Consider the following 21,528-nt stretch of genomic DNA (forward strand, 5'->3'; position numbering starts at 1 on the left):
ATGGAACAAAGTCACAGTTTGTGTGTTACTGCCTGAATCATAATTGTTGGCATCAGCAGGCATACATTCAAATCGTTATGGAACAGTGCTTTTCAAAAAGTTTCTTCGAAATTCAGGCTACTCAGGACCAGGGAAATTACCGGAGTACTCCGCTTACTGTAGATCCTTGCTTTTAATAAACCAACAGAAAAAGAGGGGAACACTTACTCAAAATTGCAAATACTTCATACTTCCAACTGCTCTGAAAGAAAAAAAAAAAACAGTATTTACTGAAGGACCTTAAGAGACGAGCTTGTGAGAAGAGTTTGTTGGATTTCTTTCAAGCGATATGTACAGAAAGATGTAAATATTTTGGCTCATATTCCATCTTTAATGTATTCCTGAGATAGATACATTGTTATTAACAAACAAAATTGATGTCATTTATATGGATTTAAAGTGTAGCTGAGATTACTCAAGTTTATTTATTTAATAAATTACATTGAAGAGGTGTTGAGAAAGGAAAACACACACATGCATAATTTTTTAGTTTGTAAAATTCTCTCTGGCACAATGTCACTTAAAACCTAGTGTTTTTCTTAAAAAGAAAACCAAATTAGCATATATATATCCCAGTTTCTCTTCTGTTTTTCTTTACATTGCTCATTAATTTCACTGCAGTCTTACTAGTTCTGCAAAAGACTTAATTTGGGCACTTGGTAGAGGTGCCAAAACTAGATTATAGTGAGCAACTGGAAATTTTTTAGTAGGAAGTATCACCAAATTTCTATATTTTAGTTTCATAATTGTATAAATAGACAGTGTTTCAAAACTTTTCACCAAATAGTGTTCTGGGGATAAGTGTTTCGTCTAGCTGGAATGTAATTTTTGATTTATTTTTTTTTTTAATTCTGACTTATTCCATCTCAATTTAACATGAGCTTCTCACACCAGTGATGTCAAGATGGAGTATTTTGGGGTTTTCCTGTTGTGCCTCTTATTTTCAGAAGAAACTGTGTTGGAAACAGTATCTTCCATCCGAATACTTAAAATCACTGTTAGTCACATCACTATCTGCTTATCCTCTGAATTTAAGACTTTTAACCCAGAGGTGGTAGTCACCCACCCACCCACCACAGCACCTTACATGCTTCCCATCTATTACCTCCCGCTCCGTAGGCTCCTGTTTCTGGTTCTGGAGCGGAGGCCGTGGGACGGGAGAGATGAGTTGGGCAGGGCACAGCCCAGGCTGACCAGCCCAAGTGCTCCGAAGGCCATGTGCTGCCCAGAAAGCCATACATTGTATAGGTCTGCAGCCTTTCAGAAGCTCCTTTCAATTCAAAAATGGGACCAAATCCTCAATTTGGAATCATTTGCTGTTTGTTCCTCACTGAAAGCAATTTCCCTCTGAATTCAATGGGAATATGCTTTTGGATTTCATTCAAAGTGTGGAGAACCAGAGGTCCTGTATATAAATACCTGTGTATATATATAGCAGAGCAACCTCAGAACTTGGTGCTGCCGATCTGTACCTATATCTGAGAATCTGCTTAGTCCAACATCTGCACTTGGGTTTATAGAAGCATTTGTCACCCACTGAATAAAACAAAGCAGGTATTGCTTTATTAACTTCAGCTGAAATGTTGACGCGAGTTTGCCGTGCCTACACGCTACCACTTTTCCGTCACCACTTTGGAGGAATGCTCTAATGCAATGTTGTGTTCTGAAACAGATTCAATGTCTTTTTATGTCTCTCAGTAGCATAAATAATTTTTGCCACAGGTATGGGGTGTGCCTGTGTGAATGTTCTGTGCTGTGTGTTCCTCAACCGTTTCCTTTCTAGCAACAGAGTAGATTTTGCAGGTTTTTTCCCTTTGGTTAAAAATGGTTGACACAATGAATATGAAATTGGATTAGGTATTTGACAGAATATGCCTGTTTGCTTTTCTGCCGGGGCATTTACCAGTTCATACACATTTTCCTAGCAAGTTAAATTCTAAATACTCCATGTAAATACCGATGTATAGCTGCGCTATGTTTAATTCTGCTCTTGGTGCAAAAAGTCACTTCAGAGATCTTTCTTTGCTTCAAATGGTGACACTTCAGGATCAGTATCCTGAATAAGGGTTATCTGGTGTCTCCTGTGCTAGCAGGAGCTACTTGTGCCATCATAAACATTGAAAATAAGATTTCTAGGGGTGGAGTTGGGAAGATGTTCACTTTCTACATGTTGTAGCTGTTGACTGTTCTACGGTTTGCTCCCAATTTAACTAGGCAGAGCAAATTGTGCCTGGACATGAAGTGTGGGACATCATGCTCCTGAGAGGCTTCAGTTGGAAGTGGGACTGCAGCATAGGCTCAGGATATCTGTCCTGGGCAGCTGCAGCAGAGACATAGAGACCTTCAGAGAAGGTCTTGCTGCTGTTGTACAGTTAAACCTCGTGGACTTATGTTGTCACTGCTTTTTTGCAACCAAATGGAGTGAACTCAAAGACAGGCAGGGGTTCATTTTCAGTTGTGTTATAACTGCACAGGAATCAGCCCTAGACCTCAAAGGCAATTCCCACCCTGTCATAGAAGCCATGCGTCAAGGGCATGTTTCCATCCTTCTTCTTCACAGCTCATCTGCAGGGGTCAAGTCATGAAGTTAAATGGCCTTTGTACTGCTTTAGTGTTTCCTTCAAAAGTCCTGGAGCAAGATTTTGGGTCAGGAAAGCTCCACACAGGGTAGCAAATAGAGCTGTGCAGCGCATATGCCTGGATTATTAGTGGATTGCTTTGAGAGTGACTTTGAGAGTTCCAAAGCGTTTCTGTGAGGCAGGCTACTGTGTTTTAAAGTCCTGCTCTCGACAGTACGTCAGAAAAACCTCCTTTCTCCTGCCACCAACCTGGCGCAGCAAGGCAGCGGTGCCATCAGTAAAGCGCATCACCAAAAAAAACCCCAAAGAGACCGAAAACTGGTGGAAGCGGCGAAAGTTACTCACCTGAACCTTCCAGGGAGGAGGACAGCCGCGGGAAGGGCCGGCTGCCGCTCCCGGCCCCGCTCCCGGCCCGGGCGGGCGAGCAGCGGCGCGGCCCCCGCACCGGCCGCCGGGGGCGGCAGCGGGCGGGCGGCGGGAGGGGCGGCGGCGGGGCGGGGAGGGGCGCGGGCCCCGGTCGCTCCTCCCGGGGAGCGGTGCCAGCGCCGCGCCGGCTCCTTCGGCACTTGGCCCCGCGCTGCTCAGCCCGCCCCGGCCGGCGCAGCCCTGTTGCACCCAGCCCGGGGCAGCCGCGGGGCGGCCGTGACATCGCGGTGCCCCGCTCCCCCGGCGCCGCGGGCGGGCGGCGGTGACGGGACCCCCCCGCCTTTGTCGGCGGCGCGGGCAGCGGCGGTCGGTCGGTCCGTCCGTCCGCGCCGGGCGCGTGGCTCCTTTGTGTACAGCAGCTGCTCCTGAATGCGGAGGCAAAGCCCGTGGCTTGGCACCGAGCTTTTAAAAAACAACAGCCCGCCCTCCCTCCCGCTCTCCTGTCCTCCCTCCTTCCCTCCCCTCCTCCCGCCGAGGCGGAGGGGCACCCACCTGGGTTCCGCCGCCCACCTTTCCTCTCCTCTTCTCCTTGTTTACCTGCACTTTTCCGCCGCCTCCTTCCCCCGCCGCCTCCCGGCCCTCATCCGTCCCCGCTCCTCGGGAAGGCTCGGCGCCCCGCAGCTCCGGTCCCTCGGCGGTTTGCCCGCGCCCCAGCCCCGGGGAAGGCACCTGAAGGTGGATCTATTAAACCTCCCGGCCGTCTCTCCAAGTGCACTTCTTGGACCAAAGCACCGGCATGGATGTAAGATTTTACCCGGCTGCGGCGGGCAGCTCGCTTCCCGGAGACCCCTCCAACCTGGACTTTGCCCAGTGTTTGGGTTACTACAACTACAACAAGGTGATTATTCCCGCGTGCGTTAATTCCTCGTGCTGCTGACAGGGCCGGTTCGCCGAGAGCCGGAGTTTGGGCTCCGTCGGGGCGGGGAGGCTCGGGGCTGAGGGATGCCCGAACGCCCGCGGCGGCGGGGCGCGCCCGCGGGTCTCTGCGGGGCCGTGGGACGCCCGTCCCCGGAAAGTTGGAGGCGGCGAGTGTCCGCCGGGCCGGGAGCCCCGCGCCGCCGCCCTCCTCTGCCGGTGGCCGCGGCGGGGGTCGCCCGGGGGGACCCGTCCGGGGGGACGCGCCCGCCAGGCCGCAGCCGGCCGCTGCCTCCGCCCGGCGCTTGGGCGGTTCAGCCGAGTACGAAACGCGGACGGACCCGCGAGTAACTTTCGGGTGCCGGCCCCGCTCCCCCGCGGCCGGGGGACAAAAGGCGGCTTTCCCGAGCGCGCAGCCGTTCGGGGCTCGGGCCGGGACTTGCGGAACTTTTTCCCGGGCTGGAGCCGCGGCGGGTGCCCCGGCAGGTCGGGCAGAGCCCTGATGGAGCTCGAGCATCCCTGCGAGGGAGGGGAAGGGACACCTCCCTCTGCTCCGCTCTTTCGGATGATTGCGGCTCTATTATGGCCAGTCTCTAGCTAAAGGATTATGCCAACCAGGAGGATTATCTAAAAGTGCCTCAGCTGCTAGCACGCGAAGGTGACAAACGCTTTGGTTTGACGAGGATCGTCAGAGAAGTTGCGGTACCACTTCTGTCTGTTCGCACCTTCTCTGCGGCGTGTGTAGCTTATGGAGCGAACGTTACAGTCAGAGGCAATAGTCATTCTCCGGCGGCTACCTTCATTTACAAAAATATGTTTTAATAACACGGGGATGATTTGTTCCACGAATTACCCAAATCTGGGAAAGGCAAAGTTAAGAATGACACTGTGACTCACGCTATTTCGAAAAAGCCTTAGCTGTTTGCACTGTGATGTGTCAATAGCACATTGAGCTATTAGCACTGGGCCCTCACACATGCACATAAAGATCCCTTTCACGCCGTGTTTTTCCTGGTGCTATGTTTGTCCAACCTCTGGGGCCTTTTGTGAGGCACTGTATGAGATGCTGGGGAAAAGAAGGGTGCTGCACAAAGTCTAAACTTTTGTTAAAACCTGTTTTGTTTTTTGTTTTGTAGTGGTTTTTTTTTTTTTAGAATCCTTTCCAAATGAATAGGTAAAGTTTGATGAACTACAAAGATCACTTTAAGAGGGAGGAATAACGTGGGCTCAAATAAGGAGGAGGTGCAGTAGCTGAATAAAACTTTCTCCTAGAGAAATTGCTTGTAAATAGATCTCACGAGCATACTTTTCTGTCGCTCTTTCCAGTGATCTCCATCACAGCTGCCACGATGTTCAAGTTTGTCAGTGCTGATTTGGTGGCTGCCTCTCTTGTCGAGAGGCACGGATCTACTTTGGCTGGAGATGCAGAGCAGCGTTCCGGTGGAGCGTGCACAGCCCCTGCCTTGCGCATGCTCTCTGCGCCGGGGCTGTTAGCATGCTGCTTTGTTACTAGTTAATATAGAAAGGCACAGGAGCATGAATTAAAGATGAAATGTCAACCTTAACTTTGAATACTGCTAAGGACTTCAAGAGCTCTAAAATGCACAGTAAACGTTCGCTGTTGTCTGATACGCCAGCTAATTTTGGAAACTTGCAACACTTACTGACAGCATGCTCGCTGTAAATTTCACTTATTCAGTAACTTTATAGCGTTATGCACGGTACGTGTTTTTTCAGGCTCTGTTACAGGTTACAGTACAGGTTCTTTTATTTTATATATTTTTTTAATGTCCAAAATCTTGAATGGCTTCTGAAAACCACTAGTTTATTGTGTCCATTAAGATGCTGCAAATGCACAGTTATATATAACCTTTTGACTGTGTTTCCCCTCATCATACAATAAGAACAGAGCACACATTCAGAAAAAGTCAAAAGTAACTAACTTTTGACCTATTCACAAATGCATTTCAGTTGCTGTGCTCCTGAATGTAATTTTGGCAAGTATCTCGTAGGCCAGGCTTCCAATCTGGAGCAGAAAATATTTTAATTAGCAGAGTACAGCTCATGATGCATGTGTCTTATAATGGATATCTTTGTGTGCGAAAGGCCTGATCTGGAGCAGACCGACACACGCAAAGCTGCGTCGCTCTGGCTGTGAGCTCTTCTTTGGCTTAGCTGGGAAAGCAGCAACGTGGTGTACAGGTGTTTCAAGGACAGAAAAGGAATTCATGAATGAGTTCCTAGAAAGGAGGGTCTTAACTGTGTTAATCTAATCTCATTTTCTGCATTGTTTATAACTACAGGAATCATTGCAAGTTTTTTTTTAAGGATTATTCTGGAAAAAGAATACGTTTATTTTGGTATCTTTCCTCCCTCCTTTGCTTTCTATCCATTCTGTCCTTTTCCCTGTGTTCCTAAGGAAAATAAATGATTACTCTGTTAGGCACTGAGATGACCAGAAGGCACAGAAAAAAAGAGTTGAAATATTTACTCTGCTGAAGTAGATGGGAGAACTGTTATTGATTTCACTGGGGACAGTATTTCACCTCCAGTCTTTCTGAAACTCATTTGAGTATCCTGCCCACTCATCCGTGCCTGCTTCATTGTTAGGAACTGAATCCATATTCTCCTTGTGACAGTGACATTGCCTGTGACAACTGCCGGGAAGCAGGAAGTGTGATGGCAAGAGTAAACGCGTTGCGTGGTTGTATAGATGTGCAAAAGCAGAATTATTTATGTGAAAATATTGTCAGGATCATTAAGACATAGGGTCGATGGCTTATGGCCTACCTGTGGAAGACTCTGTCTTGCGTCACAACACCTGAAAATATTGACCATAAAGCCTTTTAGTGTAGATGCATCGCACCCTGCGAGGCGATGCTGCCTTCCACCTGCGTGCTTTAAACAGGCTCTCCCAGGACTGTGCAGCCTTTTCCCTCTTGCAGTGCAGCCATGGCAGAAGCGTGGCAGACTGACCCGTGAGTGCCCAGGCAGGGCTGGGGATCTCGCCTTGCCCTGGGAGCCAGGGACCAGCGGTGGGAGGGGAATCGCAGCACGAGTCCTGGGCTTGTAACCACACGTGTCTGGGAGCCGTCCTGGCCCATCCCTGCAGGCACCCTTCAGTTGGATTCCTTCTCCATAATTGCCTTTTAAGAGCAATGTCATGCTTTTGAAATTGGTTGTCAATACTGGAGGAGTAGACCTAAGGGTAAGGGATGTCATCTTGGGGATTTTTTTGGGTGAGTACTAGTTTTGAGTATATGACTGGCATTTGAAAAGAGGCTAAAATACATAAGTATTTGTAGTGCAGCAGTTTCTAGAAGGTTCCAGATTGGGATTATTTTGGCTGAGGTGGTGTGCAACACTGTAAACACACGTAAAGGGCAGAAGAGGAAATAAAGATACAGAAATACGGTGATTTGTCCAAGGTTACGCAGTCGGTCACGGACATAATCAGGGCCACAACCAAGGTATTCTGAGATGCAGTCCAGTGGTTTATGCTGAATCTCATTTATTCTAATAGGATTACTTACATGTTTAAAGTAAAGCATGTGCTTAAGTGCTTTGCTGGATCAGGGCCATATTTGATAAGTTTTCAGTGCTGGTGTGAGAGTACATAACTTGACCCTGCATGTGTCCGGCTGGTGGTGGGTTGGGATAACGTTGATCCACCTCTGCTTCATGGAACTACACAAGTGAAATTGTGGTCTGCCTGTTTCTAGAAGAGTCCTGTTGTGGTGTGCTAAAAAAAATTCACAAAAAAAAATGACTATAAAAATCACAGAAAGTTGAAAGAGACCAGCTGTTGTAAAACATTCTGCTTCTGTTTTGAGCCCTTTTATGGTTCTGCAGATGGAGAATGATTTTGGACATTCACTATGGTTGAGTAGTTTTTTCTAAACAAACTTTTTCACTTATTGAGTAAATTACATGTCTTGTACTAAAAATATTTAGGGAACTGCTATTCATCATAGCGATTTTTTTTTTTTTTATTTTATTAAAGGAACCATAATTCTTATAATGCAATTTGGAAAAGGGGAAAGAGAACTCCAAAACCTAAACACGTACATCTTAGTGCTTGAGTTATCATTATATTAAATTCCAGAATCCTTACCTCATTATTTAACTGTCTACATTTTATAATGTTTATCTCTTGTACACAGATTGTCCTTGAAGGATACAAATTTCAAACATACATACCTTAATTTAGGCACTAGCATACATATGCGAATGTCAGAGCTTGATATTTTTGGCTGAAATACTTTGCATTTTACAAAGGAAGCTCAGGAAGGTTATCTTGTTCTTCCAGAGGTAAAGTGAAGATAGCAGTAGTTTAGCAGCGTGCTAAACTGGAGCTGTAAGTCATTCCTACTCATGTGTGTTGTTAGGAAAAAGTTGGATTACAGTTATGCAAACGATTGAAAATTATTCTTCTTGCAAATTTAGTGTGGCTATATATGCATGGATTTTTCTTTCATATAGCAGATGGTGAGAGACAATGGGTGCATGTATGCTGGTGAGATAGAAAGCTCTATGCTCACTCATCATCTGCCCTGCATTTATGCTAGTTTACATCTGGGCTCTGCTCTGATGCAGACAGGGTAGTCTCTGGTGATTGGAAACTGATTTGTGCTGTGGTCACGCAGGTACTTACAGTCTGACCATGACAAAGGTGGCCCCAGGTGATGGGAGAGTGCCAGAAAGCACCAACGAGCTCTCACAAAGTAGAGAGCAGAGATACGTAAGCAGAGACACAGATGTGGGTCTTGCTGGAGACAATTTAAGCCAGGGATTGGGAACTTTCTGCTGCAGCATCAGTTCAGTAAATGCTGGTTTGTCTTCAGTATTTCCTGTTGATCTTCTAGCACAGGTGGCAAGGGTGCTGAACTGCTTCTTTCCCAAAACAGCCCTGCCCTGGCTCTGATACCTCAAAACCTCAGGACTATGCAGGCAACTACTGCCAAGGAGCAAAAAAAGTCCCCAAAATATTTGGCTGTCCAATTCAGCACTAAAAATTTAGGCTGTGTGATTGTATGTGCTTGGAAGAGGAAGGGCAATGATCAGATAAGTATGTCCTCAAGAATACAAATCATAATTTGTATCATCACTGCACTTGTGTTATGCTGCTCTTCAGGAGCAATCGTCCCACCAGTTTCGTGACGTGCTTGAAGAGCTCGCTGTGAAAGGAAACCCTTATATGCCAAAGGCAGCAACTGTGCAAGAACTTAAGTTGCTCAGAATGAGCATGTGTGACGGTGATACCAATTGGATTGTGTAATGTACAATTTTTCTGTTGCTCAAATAATACAGCTCCTATACTGAATGCACCATTTGTTATCAAGGTATAAGGAGGTGGTTGTATGCAAAGTATAGTTAGTAGAAGTCGATTTTTAAAAATATTTTTTAGATATTTTCATGACGGTTACAATTGTCTTAGATATTGGTAATAACGTACAGTAACATATGAAGAGTTTGAGTTCAATGCCTAGAGGTAATCTGGAGTATTCATGGTACATGTGGAAATGACTAGTGGGTGTGTTTTTAAAATAATGGTAATTTGTACCAATAACAACTCTGATGTGTGTGCACTGTGGACATGGACACCCACTCACATGTCTGGCTCTAGAATGAGGAAATATTGACTAAATCCACTGGGATGACAGGAGTGTCATTCCCATACTATCACCTGCGTCAAACGTTGTATTCAATGCAGAGGTACCAAGTCCAGCCTAACCCTATAATGGATTATTATGAACTTCTAATAAAATCTAAAATAGAGATACAGGAAATAACAGCTTATGTTCTTTGGCAGATACTTGAGATGAGAGTAGCTTGTGTCGACTGTAAGTTCTGTGACTCATTTGTTGCAGTTTTGTGCAGTGTCTGGCAAAGCAAGGCCGATCAAACCGTGACCTTTGGGTTGTGCTGCAGGCTTTGATTAAATTTACAGTTAATACATGCCTATATATTTGTTGAATTCTGGCACTCCCTAAAAACCTAACTGATGCTATTGAATGATGATAATCTCATTTAAGAGGAGAAGAATTTGTACAGCACTAATCCTACCTTTTTATCTATAATCACATTTCTACTGCCGTAAAATTGAGTCCTGTTACACAGACCTAATGGCAGGGTTGAATTTTCAAATGCTTCCAACTCTTATCTGATAGCCGTCATCTATACCGTTACCTGTCTGTGTGATGTATTTATAGAGTGCCAGTCACCATAGTATCTTTGCGATGATTGCTACCAAAATTGAGAACTCTGAGGTGAAAATCTAATCAGGAATTTAGATAACAATGTCACACAAGAGCCTTCTGGTCTTTGCCACTGTGCTCCGTTCAGATGAAGGCTTTGATGAGATCATGCTTGCTGCCGTGTTATTCATTATTTATTTTTGTAACAAGATTTCTGTTTCATATCTTTTCCACTGCATGTTAGCACCTGTCAAACCAATCCAAATCCTGTTTTGAATGTGTTCTCTCTGTTCGTACCTGAAACAATATATTGAAAAACAACAGGCGTTACGGGGCTGCCGAACTAGCAAAAACAAAAGGGGAGACACTCATTATACAGCTGCTTCTGCCACAGGTGCCTCGGATGTCTGAACAGATGTTTTCATGAACTTTTTCAGACATTTCATGGTAATGGGCAGACAGGCTGAAAATACTGTTTTCATCACATTAAAAATAACTGAGTTCAACAAGCAGAGTGCTGGAGATACGATTGACCAGTGCTGCGGGCTCAATTCTGTTGAAAAAGGTGTGCTGCTAAAACTCGACAATATTAGTTTACTCTTGAAAATTAAAAATGTTTTAAACAAACAGTTCATCTAGTTTTCAGTTTGTTTGTATGGCTCATGTGCCAGCTATTGGCATCAGTGTTCTCTGTTTACTCCTGCGTGGCCAGTTTGCCCAGCAGCCCCCATTTTGTTGAAAAGCCCTGTGTAACTATCAAGAGGGAAAAGCAAAGCAGTCCATTCTCAACGACTGCAAGTTGAAAATATCCCTTAATATCCCTTCAAGCTTGATTAAAAAAAAAAAATATATATAAAACCATGGACAGAAATCTACTTTTTTTTTTTTTCACCCCTGGCACTTGTATGTTACCTTTGTGTATTACCTTTGCTCGTTGGAGACTGCTTCAACGTGGTCATCTTTCACTTACTTATGTGGGCGTTACACCAGGCATGCCCTTGGCGTTTCATGGCAGAAATTGTTACCAATTCAATATTTTATTTTTGCTGTTGTAAAGTTATAGCCCTTCTTACTGTCTGGGTTGTTACAACCATACATTATCGTTCCTGGCCAAAGCCTGGTGAGAGCTAAGACTAAATCTTATGGAAGAGAGCGAGTTGTGACATAGTGAAGTGAAAAATTAAGGATATGTTGGGATGAAATGCCAGGATTTGGGCTGGCAACCTCTGAAGTAAGGGATCTGTTTGTCTTCTGCTTTTTTTAAATTATTTTTTTGGGTGGTTGTTGGCATGACTTTATCTGCTGCTGGCTGAGGTGAGAGCTGCAGAGACAATAGCAGGGGTATCTCCTCGCTTTCCTCATCTGCTTTACAAAGTATGTAATTGATGATTATGTAAAATCATTACGTAAAAGCAGAATATTGCTTGAACAGACACATTTACATTTGGATTTTCTTTGCTCTATATTTAATATTCTGAAGAGTTCTGATCAATTGGCCACCTAACAAAAGATTGCAAATATGTAAAATTACCAATATGGTAGGATTTGTGGAAAATGAAGTCGACGTGCAGATGACTTTGGTTACTTGAAGCAAGTTGTCTTCATCTCTCCTTTTGATTTTCTTAAGAAAATTCAAGAGAAGCTCTTCTGTGTTTAGCACTCAAAGTGAATTCTTTACATTGTAATTCTATAAACAGTTAATATGAGAGAAATTAGATAGGGATCTAAAAACTAAATCATTTTAGGTATGCAAATTAGTAAAGTATTAGGTTTTTTGTTTGGGTTTGTTTTGTTTGTTTTGGTTTGTGTTTTATTTTTGCAAGGAACTCGTGTATGACGACAACGGGAGCTTTCTATCTCAATGGGTCAACTCTTATTTTTAAAGTCACTGTATTATATAAAGGTTTGTAGGTTCAGGACATATTTAAACACCTCAATATTGATTAACTGCCTAATTTTGAAATGAGAAATTGTGTTAACACCATGCAAAACCCAATTGCTGCATAGTGGAATAGCTTATTTTCAGAGGATATCATATTTATCTACTGTTCTTTTTATGCTACTCTCTTTATAGTCATATGGCTTATATAAATAGTTGAATTTTGAATGGTTTAGGATACTGTATTTCAGTATTAGTTATTAATAAAAGTGCTTTTGGTAAACTATACTTTTATCAGTAAACTTTTTTACTGGTAGAGGATTAGCAGTGCATTACTTTTTAAGCAATTTGCTTTCTTAAGTAAATAAGAATTTGATTAGACATGGGAAAATAATCTTTCTGTTTTCTTTAGTAGGTTAATGCTGTTACTTTTGTGGGTTCTTGGTAAGTGTGTGGATGAAATTATGATAATAATAGGTGGCCATGTAAATATGGGGATATCACAGTATTGATTTGGTCTAGTGAAAAACTTGATACTTGTGGTTTCCTACCACAACCCAACATGGCTCTTTTTTCTCCTATTGTTTTGCTTGATATGGTTCGAAATACATTAACGTTACATTAATAAGAAATTATTATTACAGAATTAAGAAATTACATTAATAATAAAAAGAAAGCTTACTCGGTACATGTGGCAAAATAAACAGAATTTTACAATGCATTTTCTGCTCTTTTTCACAGCAAAACTGTAAGTAAAAACAAGGCTGATATCAAGACTGTACACTTGACATACCACAAATGTAAATACATTGTGAGGTGCAAACATGAGACCTAAAGTTAGATTTGTACTACAAAGTAATCATTTAAGTAAATAATATGTTTATACCCGTGTGACTTTCTGTTTGTGGTTTTCTGAGAGAGTGCAGTAACTGTATTTCAAATGATAAAATGAAGAAATTTTGTATGAATTTATTTTGTCCTGCCAAATTATTTACAAGTGTGGGGTTATTATTAAGTAAAGGGATTTAACAGGTGCTTCTGCTGTCCTATCTTTCTGACATCTTAAAAACCTACTTAAAGTTGCTCCTGTAGTGGTGCAGCTGAGACCCAAGGAGCGCATGTGGAGTGGTAAATCAGACGTTATGTCATACAAGTCAGCTTGGCTTCCTGAACGGTGGCTGGCATCGTTGCTTCCATGATAGAGATCTAGCTGCTGCTTATGACATAGCGGAAGTGGTGGTAAGGAAAGCTGCCTTTGTTCTGTTCTTACACCTTTGTTTTGTTCTTGCACCTTTGTTTTGTTCTCGTACCTTTGTTTTGTTCTCGCACCTTTGTTTTGTTCTTGCACCTTTGTTTTGTTCTTGCACCTTTGTTTTGTTCTTGCACCTTTGTTTTGTTCTTGCACCTTTGTTTTGTTCTTGCACCTTTGTTTTGTTCTCGTACCTTTGTTTAAGTGTTTATTAACACAATAGCTTTGCGCTGGGATCTTGGATGATGTTTGTAAGGTGCGTATGGTATTGTATGGCTTGTTGAAAGTAAGTAATTGCTGCAAGGACTTGACGAGCCATACACACGTGTGTTCTCAGTTCTGATGGTTGTCTTACTTTGGTCTTTTTAAGTCAAGTTTGAATCACGTGTCCATCCGTGGCTTCAGTGAGGTGTTGTATTACCCCATGGTCTTGCAGTCGTCATGCCTTATGGAGACGATGACTTCCTTCTGAGATTCTGCCTTTGTGGAATCAGCTTTGTGAGTGCCTTTTCTATGAGAGGACCCTTGGAGCAAGCTCTGCATCAGCACATGCCATGGGTGACTTTCCCATGTCCCCTTGGCTCTGCTGCCTGCTTTGACTTGGACTTGCTGGCTGATAGCACACAGCAAAACCCTGAAATTCTTGGAGTCACCCACAACTGGGACAGAATTTCAGTTATGTGCAGCTCTGAACAAGATGAAAGGCAGGCAGTGTAATCTAGGGCTAAATATAACTCAGAAGGTTAATCAAATATCATATGAAAGGAAAACATAGTAGTTCTGTTCATTAAATACCTACTCAAGTAGACAAACAAATAGCACTTCAGTATGTTGCATGCTCAGTTGTGGTATGTCCAGTGTGTACAGCTCAGAGATCAAGCTTACTCTTCTACCTGTAACTCAAAAACCAGCTATAAAATTGTATTGTGAGCTTCTATGTTTATTTTGCCTCAATCTGCAACTACAGCTCGCCCAGTTTAAGTAGCACACTGTTTTTCTAAATTTAGTCAGCAAACAACTTGTGATAGGATGGCAGCCTTTTTCTGTCTTCTCTGGTAGAAAGTGTTTGAGTAAGGATGGCGAAGATTGGCTTTGACTTCTATCAGCACAAATATATTGCTGGCGATAACATATCACACAAGTGTGCTGCTTATCTTCCTGTGTTCCTGTCTCTAGTAAATCGCAGTTTTTCATGGAAGGTCTCAGAATTTGCCCTTTTATTAATAGTCTGGCGGAGAGTTTACATACCAGAAAAGAATCCTGATTCTTCACTCGATAATGTATTAAAGGGTTTGGGTTTTTTTTGAGCTTTGTGTTGGTTTTTGTAAAGAAAAATTGGCAGCTTTTACTGGTAATACGTGTCACTAATAAATGTTGAATCAAAAACGTGACTCTCGTACAGTCACACGTTTTTAGAACGCAGGCAATGTGTATGGGTCTGCATCAGTTGTAACAATCTTCCACTGCTTGGAGAACGTGGGGAGAGACTATTTGCCACTGTACAGGACACATACATCAGGATGCATGCATCTCCTCTGGAGATCATCGAGCACCTTATCATTGCTTGTAACTTTTGAATTGCTAATTAACTGGATTCCACTATTGCTCTCTATGCATCATATTCCATGTTATTTGTGTGTTTATGCAGAATTATTTCTAAATGAAAGTTTCTAAGGTTATTCCATCATGAGGCATAAGAGAGACAGTGATGATAAAGAGTTTGATTCAGATTATGACTAACTGCAGGTGAACATTATGTTGTTATGCCTCATTCTCAGTGTTTCTGTGACTCAAAAATGATAATAAACTCCATTAAAATACCATTACATGAATAGAGGGAGTATTTAAAATGCATATGAAAAGATTAAGTCTTGAAATCATAAGAATATAGTAGCTGCCCATATAATTTTAGACTATATGAAGTATTTGCAGATCTCAGTTTCATTTATTCTCTGCATGGGTGGGAACTGATACCAAGCATACACCTTGCTTTCTGCCCCCCAGATGTAACCTTTTTCTTCTAAAATAAGTGTGAAAGTAAAAAAGAAGGAACAATTTCCATGGAGGAAAATCAATTCCAGTCCTTCAGATTCATGTACTCAGATTGATACTTTGCAGCTACAGAGAGCACAAGCAACGCACCACAAATCTGGCACAGAATTTTGACAGTGAGAAATCTTTGATCTACTTCTTTATAATGACAGTTTTTCCATTTCTTCTTATTTTACTGAGTCTTACTGTTTTACTTCATCTTCTACACTGGTGTGGTAGGAAGCAGTCATGACACTGTTGCCAAAGGAAATGACCATTTGTTAATGTGGGAAAAGAATAGAGAAGTGGCGGTGAAACACCTTAATGAGAAAGAGGGAATGGTGGCTAGGGAATATTGCTGAACATTTGCAATTTGGGGGCAAGTATTTTCAGTCTGCCTGAGTTCCTGAACTCCCTGCTGTTCTGAGTATGTGTCTGTTTTTTCATTTGGGTCTTTTTGGAGGTGGCATGAGGGAGAAGTGGGTGAAAATACGTGTTATTCGCATGTAAAGATTTCTGTACGTTTTGGAGAACTGATGTTTGGTTCTCACTTGATCAAAGGAAAGAGACAGGTACATCTTTGCTTCTCCATTCTGTTGGCTTATGGCACCCAAGCAAAGGAGCTCATATCTGCAGCCTTTTTCCAAACTCTAGTTGCCAGGGATCTGTGAATGTAGAAATAAGAAATAACAAGATTTAGATGATGAATCTCAGTATGTATGCTAGAGCAAGGCCAGTTGCTTTATTGATCCCAACTACTGAAGTTTTCCCTGTGAAGATGATTTATGTTTATCTTAAAAAAAAAAAAAAAAATCAATGAGACAAACAAACTGAACTTCATGTAAGAACTGATTTAAAACACAGTCAACTTTTTCTTTCTCATCCTTGCTTTCTAAAATCTTCTATGGATTCAAAAGTAATGGGTGCAATCCTACTCTTGCACATAGATACGCTTTGAAGAAGAGATGTTTCTGCTTTTGAATTGAGCTTCATAAACTTGCTGGAAAAAATTCAGCTCGGAGGATGTGTTTTGAAGTAGTAGTTTCTTGGGCACTGAACCGTTCATTTCCTAAAAGGATAAAGCCACTTCTTTGTACCTGCTGACAAAACAAAGGAATCGGTACTGATAATATGTTACATGGAGACAAGCTGTAATGTTGGTAAGCTTTGCTCAGGCTGCTGAAAAGCCCCAGTTCTATCTGGCCTCTCCTCCTTACCAGAAGCAACACATCTGCCTCACTGGAAATTATAAAAATGGTCTTCAATTGGTTTTGTGTGCACTTTGCTAAATAAATGAATCATTATTATGTTTTCTCCAGCTTAGATACTAAACAAAAATGAAGCAAAATGCTACACATTCACCTGCTTCAAGTCGGGAAGGTCTAGATAATGTTCATCTCTGAAGTGTGAAAGAACTGACACATAAAATTGCAGGTCTGGCAGCAAAGATTTTTATTTTTTATTTTTTTTAAAATAAGTACCTTACAGTTGGAGAATTGATTTTTCTTGAGAAAAGAAGACATAAGAGACCTGAAGTATCTCTGCTTTAACAGTAATACTGGAAACAGCAGGGTGAGAGAAGACAGTGTTGTTCCAAACGTGGCTGTGTAAATGCTGGCTATGAGCTTAGACTGGGAATGAGAAGAAAGCCTTTTGCTTCCAGAGTAAGGTGCTGAGGCAGCCTTCCTGTACTCGTGGGGACAAAGGAGCAGCAGTCACTTTTAAGGCTCTGAGTTTATGCTAAATGTCATATACTGTGGTTGGCTGAAACAGGGACCATGGGCTTGAATTGTACTCTTAATCTTGTTTAATGTGGTTCTTTTAGGTTTCATGTTTACGTTCCTGAACATGTGCTATCGAAGTTTCGTTATGTGCTCTGTGATCCCAAGAGAGTCTTTGGTTTGGACAAGGCAACAAGAGATGTGATAGTTACTTACAGACTAACAACAATTCTGGAGTTATGCATAACAGCTAGTAAAGAAAATCCATGGCTGAAGTCTAATTTCATAGTGGAAAACTATTACAAATGAGATTTATAGATACTGTGGAGTTACCTAGCACCTGCGAACTCGGAGAGATTACTTAGTTGTTCTTTCGGAAATGGCATGCTTTTCCTTGGTCGTGGTAGGGAGGGAAAGGCCTTTAAGTGTCTGAAAGAGGTGATAGAAAACCCCACATCTTGTAGAAGTTTGACAGTCTGCAGAAGCGTGGTATCAAATGATTAGATGGTTTGTCTTGATGTGGGTGTTTTGACAATGCACATCAGACAATCATCTGCTTCCGTACCTCCATGCTCTGCTGACTGGTATTCTTCAGTTCCAAGTTTCTGAAAAGAATCTTGTCTCAGGGATCTCAACAAGAACTTCGTTTTCAAAGAGCATTTAGACAATGGAACTAAGCAGCCCTTCAGAGAGGTATATGAAACACTTGTGAAATTTGCAGCCCATCTTAGTGTCCATTTGCGTTCATGAGTGATGCGAGTCTGTTTCTCTTCTCTAGAGGTCATAAAAATTGAAAATGATAGTGAATATCTTTGTTTTGCCTTCAATCCATGAAGACAGAGTATGTTGTCTTGTTTGTGTAAAAAATGCCATCTGCCAGCATGGTTGTAAATGTTCCAGCCTAGCAAGAGCAGCTCCTACGGTGACGCGGTTCTTTGCAGATCTACTCCTCCACCATGAGTTTGGACACTCCTTACTCATAGCCTGACCCGATTGGTTTGTGTGGCAAAGGGAAAACTCTTGATTCCCTCATACAGTTGTATTTTCTGCCATCGTAGAACATAGCCTCTTCATTTTTAATTTAAGCAAGACTGTTGACGGTACCAGTCGTTTTTATATATGCGATAAAAATGGAATTGCAGTAGAGTAAACTAAGGATTAGAGTTAAATTATGGATTACTGGTTAATATCAAAAGTACATGGGAATGGGATAATTCCATTCTTTCAGTATTTCCTTGAAAAGTCCAGTTTGTAATCCTATGTAGGTAGCAAATGGATACATTTTATACAACTTACATCATTTTATAGAGTATTTGTGCTTGCTGCCATAGTCATGAAATACATATTTTTGGCTACAGTTGCAGGGATTCTCCTATCTTAGCTTGACTTTACTAAATCAGTAAATTAATTTAAAAGAAATTCAGTTCTAAAAGAGCTCTTGTATTGATTTTCTGTAAGCAAATTAGAAGTTTTTGAGAATGCAGCATTCCCATGAAGTATGCTTTGTGCTTTATCCTGTGATGTTCATTTGTATCTGTTTTTAGTCCAGTGTATAAAAATAACACCATAATTTATTCCCTACCTCTATGGGGAAATTTCTGCTGTCCTCTATGATTATTATTATCTCTTTCTAATTGCTCTTATGAAATTTTTTGATATATTTCCTTTTCCTGGCCTATTATGTGATACTAAAACATAGATGGCATGTTTGTTCATTTTAAACAAGGATTATCTGGTGACTTCCTGAGATGAGCCTCTGGTTGGAGTATATAAAATTGAAACTTCCTCCAATTCATTTTCTTTGAAAAGTTGCATTAAATAAAGGTAAAACTGAGCAGAAGTTTTATGTTAGCAAACAATATCTTGAGAATTCTTTAACTGGGGTGGAATTAGTTTGGTTACTGTTTAGAAAAGAGATGGCCTAAATGGTTGGTACAATACTATGCAACACAAGTCAAAGACCTGGCAAATCATAGAGCTTTTCGACAGCCTCTCATTCGTAGTGCTGAACAAGGTGGGCTAATGTTTTTTTGAAAGCGATCATTTGATTGAACTAGTTCTGAGTTTCAGACTCAAGAATTCTGTAGATTAATTTCAGAAGTCCAGAAAAAAAAACATAAATAGCACGTATCTGCTAGTTTTGAGTTTTTAAGGATTGAATGTCTCTTCCTTGACACTAGTATCCTCATTTTTAGAGGTCTGATTATTTTAATTTGCAGCATGATTTCCTAGGAATTACTGAACTCTGAAATGTACTTTGAAGATTTGCTGCTTGGTTATAAGGCAGCGTGAGTGCAAAACTCAAAACTGTAGTTGTCAGGTGTTATTGCTGCTGTTTCTTAATGCGTCCTGGGACAAGTACATAGTTTTGTGCAATTAGTGTGATTGAAAAACAATATTAAAGAGGGTTCTAGCTTTCTGTTTTTTTTGAAATGTGTGTTCATTTGTTGTTGGAGTTGAGCTATGAGCCAGGTGGCTGTAGCTGATGTAAAAGTTTTCTTCAAAGCCTCAATTATTCAAAGTAATGATTCTTCCTGTTTCAGCCACTTCATACTGATGGTAGGATTTTATTTGTTTATGCTTGTGCATCTAATTAATAATTAAGCATTTTATCTAGATGAAAAAATGAAGAATAAATTATTTCTTTTTCTTGTAAAGTGGACTTTAAAAGAAGGGCTGGGAGATCTGTGAGGCTCTTTTAGCATCACAGAACCCTTGGCCTAATGTATCAAAAACTTTTTATGGTGTACTGGTTTGAGAGATATGGGCTGGGATCTGACCAGCTGGGAAGCAGATCTGTTGAAAAGGACCGGTGGGTCCTGGTGCACAGTAACATAAATCAAAAACCTGGAGTGAGTTCACAGAGGGCCAGCAAGATGGTCAGTCCCTGGCACGCTTGCCCTGTGAGCAGAGGCTCAGGGAGTGGGACTTGTCCAGCCTGGAGAAGGGAAGACTTCAGGGGACTTGACAGCAGCCCCAGTACCTGCGAGGGGGTTAGTGAGAAGGTGGAGCTGGCTCTTCACAGGGGTACGTGGTGGGAGGAGGAGACGCAACAGACGCAAGTTGAAATGAGAGGTTCAGACTGCATATGAAGGAGAAGAAAGTAACTTTGAGGATAACAGGGTATTGGAACAAGTTGCCCAAAAGGGTTGCCTCAATCTTTGATGGTTTTTGAGACCTGACTGAAGGAAAGCCCCAAGCAAGCAGTTCTTGAATTCAGTGTTGCCTGTGCTTTGAGCAAAGGTTGGATTAGAGATCTGATGTCCTGTCCAACCTGAATGATCCTATGATTGCACAAGGTGAAAAGGTAGCAAAGATTAATTTGACCATCCTTGTACTGTTTTAGAAAAACACGGATCTGGAAAAGTGGCATTGTTTCACCGTTTGCCTGGAAGGTCCATGCGGTGGGAGAACCAAGCACTTACTCCATATTCAGGGTAGCTGTCTTAATGCCGTTGGCGAAGAGTTTGCTTTCAAGTTGAAGAGCTAGGGTGGGAATCCAGCCCTGCAGAGTGTGCATGTGGGTACTGGTGTGAGTGAGCTGGTAATTCTGACCTGTCTAGAACATATGGATTTAATACAGCTGGCTGTATGCCTCTCCTTTTGTAGTTGTGTGTTAACTCATGACATCTTAAAATAAAAGATTTTTGTTTAGCTCAGTGTAATCTTTCTGTAAGGGTTTGCTAGTTAGAGCCCATCAGTTCGGTTTGGCAGATGTAACAGTGTAGAAAATAACAGTGTGTAAAGACTGTTTCTTTCAAACTCCAATCTGGAATATGTGTCACTGGTACCTGTTAGCTTTTTATATATGTGACTGGGCTGTTGCTTCTATAATTAAGTTTTAGAGTTTATTCTTTCTTCAGAATTATAGTCCCATGATAATTCAATTTTTGTTTTCTATAATACTCTTCAGAAAAATGCAGAGTTCAAGCACCACAATTTCCTATAGACCCTGTTACTTTGGACACATAGAAAAAGAAATCGCAGTATTTTAGCAGGAATTTGGGGATGCAAAGTAGTTTTCCTAGAAAGTAAAACAATATTCATAGAAGAATGTCTCTGGAAGGAAGCTTTTAACTTCAGTAGGCACTAATTACTGCATTCTTCATTTCTTCTTCCTCTCTAGTTTGATGCCAATTGCTGGCTGCACAGAGGCTAAAGTGCCCATGTGTAAGAGGAATGGGGAATATGGTGAACTTTAAAATCCTAGATTAAATAATTGAATACTTTTAAAAGTCCTAGTTGCAATCTAAACCTTTGTGGTACTTAATGGTACCCAAAATGTGTACCCTAAATCTTTGCATGTGGTAGGGTATTTCAGATTCTGTATTTTAGGCATTAGAAAAGTATTTGATTTACAAAGGCTGGATGTTGTAGTTGCAAAAATGTAAATGCATTTTTACCTTTAAAATGTTACATGTCCATGTCCAAACCCCTCCACTAATCACCGTCTCTATTGTAGTAAATTAAGCATTGACTGTTTAGTGTGCTCGGAGAATAGAAGTATGAGAGTCATCATGGTAGTGATTCAGCTCATTACTACAAGAGAGTA

The 21,528-nt window shown here is 41.7% G+C and overlaps 1 protein-coding gene across 1 annotated transcript in view; it reads left to right on the plus strand.

Moving 5' to 3' along the window:
• The first annotated feature begins 3,780 nt into the window (after positions 1–3,780).
• Positions 3,781–21,528, plus strand: part of TOX3 (TOX high mobility group box family member 3) — a 76,445-nt gene continuing 58,697 nt past the window's right edge. Inside the window, exon 1 of the mRNA XM_086621164.1 lies at positions 3,781–3,882. Within this exon, the coding sequence (XP_086477290.1) occupies positions 3,781–3,882 (102 nt within the window). The remainder of the gene's footprint in view (positions 3,883–21,528) is intronic.

The sequence above is a fragment of the Tauraco erythrolophus genome, chromosome 15 (assembly GCF_009769465.1).
Source record: "Tauraco erythrolophus isolate bTauEry1 chromosome 15, bTauEry1.pri, whole genome shotgun sequence".
Classification (NCBI taxonomy): domain Eukaryota; kingdom Metazoa; phylum Chordata; class Aves; order Musophagiformes; family Musophagidae; genus Tauraco; species Tauraco erythrolophus.